Here is a 9,187-nt window from a genome sequence, read left to right on the forward strand (position 1 = left end):
AGTTCGATCTTTGTAATGAAATGAATGCACACTCATCTCAGATGTAATGTGTGAGTTGCATTTTGAAATAGTAATACTTTGATGTTAAGTTGTGTCATTTTGAACAGGTGATTTAAGTTCAATGAACAAATTATCTTTGGCTTATGTGTATTGTATCCAAGCATTTGAAAAATGTGTTAAGTGGTTTGAAAAATGTGCATTTTTGATCATTGGTTGTGAATTATGTGTCTAGAGTTTTGAAAAATGACATTACGGTTCTGTTATTAGTGCAAAAACGATTGTAAAAAACTGTAAAAGCCAAAAGCAATAACATAAAAATGACATCTTGCATTCAATAATGTTGAATATGAAAATGTGTTCTGTAAAAGAGGTACATAGGGCCATAGAAACAATATCTGATAAAGAATGAAATATGATATCCATAGATACACAGTAAAAAAAAAAAGGTACTGCAGAGGTACAATTTTGTTCCTGGGCAACAAAACATATAAAGGTACCTTTAAAGGTACACAATGGGTCCTTATTGTACAATTATGTACCCAAAAAACTGTACCCTTGGTTACACCCCAGTGACAGCTACTTGTACCCTAAAAGGTATAGTTTTGTTCCCTTTTTTTCTGAGAGTGTAGTGTAGTCCATCTGGGTCATATTCTGCGGTAACTGGTGTCAAATGATCTATCCTGAAACATGCACTATTTTCCATAAAAGCTATGCTTTAAGGGTAATGCAACAGTTACTTATCATTTTAAGCAGATGTATCAACTGATAGTTTAATCTTTGTAATGAAATGTATGCACACTCAACTCAGATGTAATGTGTGAGTTGCATTTTGAAATAGTAATACTTTGATGTTAAGTTGTGTCATTTTGAAAAGGTGATTTAAGTTCAATGAACAAATTATCTTTGGCTTATGTGTATTGTATCCAAGCATTTGAAAAATGTGTTTAGTGGTTTGAAAAATGTGCATTTTGATCATTGGTTGTGTATTATGTGTCTAGAGTTTTGAAACATGACATTACGGTTCTGTTATTAGTGCAAAAACGATTGTAAAAAACTGTAATAAAAAAAAAAAATTTTACTATTTTTTTGTTTTGTTTGTATTGGTTGTATTTTTCCATTTAATTACTACTGGGGATAGGATAAACAAAAATACTATAATAATAATGATAATATAGGAAAAAAAATTAAAGGATTTAAAAAAAAAAATTTTTTTTTTCAAATATTTACAAATGGGACCCAAATAAAATTTTAAGCTTTCTTATTTTTCAAACAAATTGTATGTTCAAGTTGTTTTTTAATATTGTTGAACTTGTGATTAAAATTAAAATTTAGTTTTTGTGTTTTGGTTGTATTGGTTGTATTTTTATATTTTTTAAATTACTGCTGGGGGTGCATTAGGATGAAGAAAAATACTAATATAATAATAATAATAATAATAATAATAATAATAATAATAATATAGAAAAAATGGATAAAGTTAGATAAAACATTAAATATTAAAAAAATAGTAGCCTATTATTATTATTATTATTATTATTATTATTATTAGGAATAAGCTTGATTTAAAAAAAAAATTATGTACTTTTAAAAAGTTAATAATTATAATTATTATAATAATAGAGAAAAAATATAATGATAACGTTTGATAAAAAACATTAAAATATTTACAAATAGAAGCCTAACAAATTTGAAAGTTTTCTTATTTTTCAGACAAATTGTTTGTTAAAATTGTTGAGTTTTAAGGTTTATTTTTTACCATTTTCTTGTTTGTACTGTATTGGTTATTTTGTACTCATTTAATTACCGCTGGGGGATACTTTAGGATAAACAAAAAATACAATAATAATAATAATAATTTTGAAAATAAATTAAAGAATAAAGTTGGAGAAAAAAATAAAAAATATTTACAAATAGTAGGCAAACAATTTTTTAAGCTTTCTTATTTGTTAGACAAATTGAATGTTCAAGTTGTTTTTAAATGTTGTTGAACTTGTGTTTAAAATTAAAATATTGTTGTTGTTTTTTGTTTGTATTAGTTGTTTTTTTTACTTAATTATCGCTGGGGCTACATTAGGATGAAGAAAAATGCTATTATAATAGTAATAATAATAATAATAATAATAATATAGAAAGGATAAAGTTAGGACTAATATAGAAAGGATAAAGTTAGGATAAAAAACAAAGAATAAAGTTAGATAAAACATTAAATATTTAAAAAACAATAGTAGCCTGTTATTATTATTATTAACAATAAGCTTGATTTAAAAAAAACAGTTTTTAAATGTTTTTTTAAAAAGTTAATAATTATAATAATAATATAGAAAAAAATGGAAGGATAACATTTGATAAAAACATTAAAATATTTACAAATAGTAGCCTAACAAATTTGAAAGCTGTCTTTTTTTTTTTAATTAATTTTTAGTTCAAATTGTTATTAGATATTGTTGAACTATGTGTGTTTAAAATTTTAATTTAGTTTTTTTGTTTATATTGGTTGTATTTTTCTATGAAAGTACCGCTGGGGGTACATTAGCATAAACAAAAATACTATAATACTAATAATAATAATATAGAAAAATGCATCAAAGGATAAAATTAGAAAAAAACATATAAAAATATTTACACATAGGCTACTATTTCTAAATAGCACAAAATAGTATAAATACTTATTTTTGTATTGTTGTATTTTCCGTTGTGCTTGCAGTTTTGAAGACGTTCGGAGCGCGTGTACGTTGGCCACGCCTCCTCATCAGCTGACAGCGCGCGTGACACACTGTGCTCTCTACTGACTTCCTACCGAACACAAGCGCGCGGACCGCATCAGAGTCATAGTATGTGAATTAACGGTAAGTGTGTTTATGAAAATACAACCGATGATCACATGCGTGTCATGATCCGGTGTCTGTACGATGAATGAATGAAGAGTTCGATCCGCACTTCCGGTGTGTTTGTTTACCTTCTGCAATAATGTAACAGTGTAAAAGCAGCGCTTGTTGTTTTAAAAACAGTGCCAATATGTGCTAAATAATATTTCTTAACAATAATAATAATGACAACAACGCAGAAGTCGACAAATCTGGTTGTCCAAAGTAGGTTTCTTTACCAGAAAAAGTTATTTGACAGTGCAAAGTTATACTACAGTATGTCATAAAAAGACATAAAATGTGTTCAAAAGGGCAATGATTGTCAGGTCATTGTATTTCATCGAGGTCAAGACAGTCAACTTGTATAGCACTGTTACAAAAACATGAAAAAGTACCTAAAAACTAAAGTGCACATTATTGACATTGTCGTGCATAATAATAATACAGTACAATTATATAATAGTGTCTTCAGAAAGTGTGCGTCTTATAACTCTTTATTAATTTTTTTTTTAATTTATGGAAGTACTTTGTATTTTAATTAATAAACCCAGATGATTTAAAAGGCCTTATATTACTGTATTACATCAGTTAAGTTGTAAATAAAAAAATCCATAAATAAAAAACAAACAAACTGATTATTATGTAAGTATTTTCTATTTCTATTTTCTGATGTGTGTGTTACAAAAACCTGGTATTTCTGGTTTCTCTTTAGAAGGTGTTTTTAAGTTTAGGGGTGCGATTTCGGGGGAGATGCCGTCCGATAAGAGTGTCTCAGATGCCCCAATCACACAGTTTGTAAACTGTAGGATACTGAAGAACCACAGGCTGCAATGGTAACATATGATAACCTCTGATTTATTAGCAATTATTTTATATTACAATTATACTTTTCCTAACTTAAGAAACAGTAAAGATTTACATGCATTCTCACATATTAGACTGACCTTTATCTCAGTGTTAGATGTTTTCAAAGTGATTTTGAAGGGAAATCTGTGTGTTTGTAGGGAAGACCTGTGGGTTCGTGAGGGCAAGATTCTGAACCCAGAGAAGCTGTTCTTCGATGAGAAGGGTTTTGCGGATCACAAAGTTGACTGCGGGAGTAAAATCATTGCACCTGGATTCATAGATGTACAGATAAATGGTAAACAAGACTCTGAAACCAACATAAGATTAATGTAGACAGACATAGCAGGTTGACATTGTTACATTCACCAGTTCATGTTAAAGTCCTTGCTGATGTCTTGTAATGCAAAGCTCCTCCCCTCTTTACTTCTTCATAGGTGGATATGGCATTGACTTCTCTCAGGCCAGCAGTGATATCAGAGGAGGCGTGGCTTTGGTGGCCAAAAAGATTCTAGAACATGGTGTCACTTCCTTCTGCCCCACCCTTGTCACATCTCCACCAGACATATACCACAAGGTACAATCCATACACCTATCACCGGGAATTAATCTGTTGGTATTGTGTTCTTGTGCTCATGGTTGCATTTATTTGATCAAAAATACAGTAAAAAATGGTAGTATTGTGTCCAAGGCTGTACTTATTTGATCATAAATACAGTAAAAAAATTTAATATTATGACCAGTGGTTCATGAATTTAATCAAAAATGCAAGAAAAATAGTAATATTGTGACCAAGGCTGCATTATTTAATCAGAAATACAGTGAAAGCAGTAAAACTATGACCATGGCTGCATTCATTTGATCAAAAATACAGTAAAAACAGTAATATTGTGACCAAGGCTGCATGTATTTGATCAAAAGTGCAAGAAAAAACAGTAATATTGTGACCAGGGCTGCATTTATTTGATCTAAAATACAGTAAAAATAGTAATACTGTGAGTGAGTCTGCATGTATTTGATCAGAAATACAGTAAAACAGTAATATCGCGATCAAGTCTGCATTTATTGGATCAAAATACAGTAAAAATCGTAATATTGTAACCAAGGCTGCATTAATTTGATCAGAAATACAGGAAAATAGTAATATTATGGCCAGGGCTGCATTATTTGATCAAAAATGCAAGAAAAAACAGTAATATTGTGACCAAGGCTGCATGTATTTGATCAAAAGTGCAAGAAAAAACAGTAATATTGTGACCAGGGCTGCATTTATTTGATCTAAAATACAGTAAAAATAGTAATACTGTGAGTGAGTCTGCATGTATTTGATCAGAAATACAGTAAAACAGTAATATCGCGATCAAGTCTGCATTTATTGGATCAAAATACAGTAAAAATCGTAATATTGTAACCAAGGCTGCATTAATTTGATCAGAAATACAGGAAAATAGTAATATTATGGCCAGGGCTGCATTATTTGATCAAAAATGCAAGAAAAAACTGTAATATTGTGACCAAGACTGCATTTATTTGATCAGAAATACAGTAAAAATAGTAATATTGTGAACAAGGCTGCATTTATGTAATCAAAAATACAGTAAAAATTGCAATATTATGAACAATCTTGCATAGATTTAATCAGAAATACAGTAAAAATAGTAATATTGTGATCAATGCTGCATTTATTGGATCAAAAAACAGTAAAAATAGGAATATTGCAACCAAGGCTGCATTAATTTGATCAACAACAAAAAAAAAACTATAATATTGTGACCAAGACTGCATTTATTTGATCAGAAATACAGTAAAAATAGTAATATTGTGACCAGGGCTACATTTATTTGTTGAAAAATACAGTAAAAATAGTAATATTGTAAATGAGGCTGCATTTATTTAATGAAAATTACAGTAAAAATAGCAATATTATGAACAATCCTGCATTTATTTGTTAAAAAAATACAGTAAAATATTAATATTGTGACCAAGGCTGCATTTATTTGATCTAAAATACAGTAAAAATAGTAATATTGTGACCAGGGCTACATTTATTTGTTGAAAAATACAGTAAAAATAGTAATATTGTAAATGAGGCTGCATTTATTTAATGAAAAATACAGTAAAAATAGCAATTTTATGAACAATCATGCATTTATTTAATCAATAGTACAGTAATTGTAATATTCTGACTAACACTGCATTTATTTGATCAGATATACATTAAAAATAGTAATATAGTGACCAGGGCTACATGTATTTGTTGACAAATACAGTAAAAATAGCAATATTATGAACAATCCTGCATTTATTTATTAAAAAATACAGTAAAATAATAATATTGTGACCAAGGCTGCATTTATTTGATCTAAAATACAGGACAGATAGTAATAATGTGATGAAGGCTGCATATATTTGATCAAAATTGTTTTCTATTTAAATATATTTCAAAATGTCATTTATTCCTGTGATTGCAAAGCTAAATTTTCAGCATCAGTTTTCAGTGTCACATGATCCTTCAGAAATCTTTCTAATATGCTAATTAGTTGTTTAGTTCCTAATATTACAAGTGTTGCAAAGAGTTTTGCTGCTTAATCTTTTAGCACTATAAATGTTGCTGTCTTTCTCTCCACAGGTTCTTCCTGAACTCAAAGTTCAGGATGGAGGACCTGAAGGGGCAGGAGTTGTAGGTAAGATGTACAGAGACATAGTGTGCACAAAATAAACAGACTTTGTTTACTTTATTCAAATTGTAATGTGTGTTGAGCAGGATTATTAAACTAAAACTAAACAATAAAAAAATAAACGTTAACTGAAATAAAGTACAATATAAAAACACATCCTATTTTTATTCAGTATAATCTACTATCTATCAACCAATCAGATTTGAGAACCAGAACGAACTGTTGTATAAATTTAAATAACACGTGTTGACATTTCTTTAGTTTTGTTGATATTTTATATTTTACTGCAAAAGGATTTTTTAAAATTTCTGTTATTTCAGGTATTCATCTGGAGGGACCGTTTATCAGTGAAGAGAAGAGAGGCGCTCACCCTCCTAAGTTCCTCCGCACTTTTAAAGCGGGGGGCGTGACCGACCTGATGGAGACCTATGGGCACCTGGACAATGTGGCCATGGTAACCCTTGCACCAGAACTGGCCAATAGTGCTGCAGCAATCCAGGAACTTTCAGGAAGAGGCATAACAGTGTCACTTGGTGCGTGGGCAATTTATTACTTCTAATAAATTTCTCAACTGGCTGAGCATTTCTAAAATGTTTCTGTGTCCAGGTCATTCTATGGCTGATCTCTCTCAGGCTGAAGAGGCTGTGAAGAATGGAGCCACATTCATTACACACTTATTTAATGCCATGTTGCCTGTTAGTATCTCACACACAAGCACATATATATTAATACAAAGGCATACACACACCTGTATGCGCATTCAGTAATTAACAGTTACTTCATTAGATGACATAATGTAGGTTTGTGCACACATGTACACTACCAGTCAAAAGTTTTCAAACAGTAAGATTTTTAATCTATTTTTAAGAAGTCTCTTCTGCTCACCAAGACTGCATTTATTTGATCCAAAGTACAGCAAAAACTGAAATTTTGAAATATTTTTACTAGTTAAAATAACTGCTTTCTATTTGAATTTATTTTAAAATGTAGTTTATTCCTGTGATCATAGCTACATTTTAAGCATCATTAATCCAGTCTTCAGTGTCACATGATCTTTCAAATCATGAAGACATTTAATAATAATTAGAAGAAGACATTTTTCTGAGCAGCAAATCAGAATATTAGAATGTTTTCTGAAGGATCATGTGACTGGAGTAATGATGCTAAAAAGTTCAGCTTTGAAATCACAGGATTAAATTACATTTTAAAATATATTCAAATAGAAAACTGTTATTTTAAATAGTAAAAATATTTCAACATTTTACTGTTTTTGCTTTACTTTGGATTAAATAAATGCAGGCTTGGTGAGCAGAAGAGACTTCTATAAAAAAAACATTAGAAATCTTACTGTTCAAAAACTTTTGATTGGTAGTGCATGCAGGACCATATTCCTAGTATACAATTGTAACATGCAATCAAATTGATATTTCACAAAAAAATCTAAATAATTTTCAAATATGAATATGGATCCCATGAATAATTATGCATGCCAACACACCAGGTATTTGATATTTTGTTTTGTTATAGTTTCATCACCGGGACCCAGGCATTGTGGGATTGCTCACAAGTGATCATATTCCACCAGGTCAGACGGTTTACTACGGTATGATTGCAGACGGGATACATACTCACCCTGCAGCTCTGCGCATCGCACACAGAGCTCATCCAGCAGGTATTCACTCACACAAATCTATTCATAATACTGACCATATTAGCAGATTCTCACTGCTCAGATTCTATACATTTCTTTGTAGATTCTATATCAGATATCAGAAAGTTAATCTGTGTGTGTGTGTGTGTGTGTGTGTGTGTGTGTGTGTGTTTGTGTGTGTGTGTGTGTGTGTGTGTACCTGGTATTCATCACGTTGTGGGGACCAAATGTCCCCACAAGGATAGGAATACCAGTAGATTTTGACATTGTGGGGACATTTCTCAGGCCCCCATGAGGAAACAGGCTTATAAATCATGCACAATGAGTTTTTTTGATGAAGTAAAAGTATGCACAATCTCCTGTGAGGGCTAGGTTTAGGTGTAGGGTAGGGTTAGGGCGATAGAAAATATGGTTTGTACAGTATGAAAACCATTACGCCTATGGAATGTCCCCATAAAACATGTAAACCCAACATGTGTGTGTGTGTGTGTGTGTGTGTGTGTGTGTGTGTGTGTGTGTGTGTGTGTGTGTGTGTGTGTGTGTGTGTGTGTGTGTGTGTGTGTGTGTGTGTGGCAGGGTTGGTGTTAGTCACTGATGCTGTGACAGCGATGGGTCTCCCTCCTGGTCGACACACACTTGGACAGCAGCAGATAGACATCCAGGGGCTTCACGCTTACGTTGCAGGTCTGCATCATGTATTACCTGCTTTCAGTGTTTTCTATTTAAATATATTTTAAAATGTAATTTATTCCTGTGATGCAAAGCTGAATTTTCAGCATCATTACTCCAGTCTTCAGTGTCACATAATCCTTTGGTGCTTTAATATTTTTGTGGAAAAAAAGACAGCATTTATTTGAAATAGAGATATTTTTTAACATTATAAATGTCTTTACTGTCAGTTTAATGTGTCTTTGCTCAATTAAAATATTAATTTATTTCTACAAAACATCTTACTGACCCCAAACTTTGGAATGTTCGTGTATTTTGAAAGATAAGATTTCGGAAAAGGTATTAGATGGATCTGTGTTATGTTTTATGTACTTCTGATATATTATTTTACATTTTTATTACATGTTATTTTATTGTCAAATGTTTTGCATGGTGTTATTATGTGTTTTGGTGCTACACAAGAAAAAAAATGCATAATAGCA

The 9,187-nt window shown here is 30.9% G+C and overlaps 1 protein-coding gene across 1 annotated transcript; it reads left to right on the top strand.

Annotated features, from left to right (window-relative positions):
* Positions 1–2,716: 2,716 nt before the first annotated feature.
* On the top strand, positions 2,717–8,773 carry amdhd2 (amidohydrolase domain containing 2). The gene is made up of 9 exons (XM_073827649.1): positions 2,717–2,846; positions 3,577–3,697; positions 3,869–4,005; positions 4,145–4,284; positions 6,337–6,391; positions 6,706–6,918; positions 6,992–7,080; positions 7,913–8,057; positions 8,613–8,773. Exons 2-9 carry the CDS (start codon positions 3,615–3,617, stop codon positions 8,771–8,773), a joined length of 1,023 nt encoding a protein of 340 aa, XP_073683750.1. The 5' UTR covers positions 2,717–2,846; positions 3,577–3,614.
* The last annotated feature ends 414 nt before the right edge of the window (positions 8,774–9,187 follow it).

This window comes from Garra rufa, chromosome 1 (genome assembly GCF_049309525.1).
Source record: "Garra rufa chromosome 1, GarRuf1.0, whole genome shotgun sequence".
In the NCBI taxonomy this organism is placed as follows: Eukaryota; Metazoa; Chordata; class Actinopteri; order Cypriniformes; family Cyprinidae; genus Garra; species Garra rufa.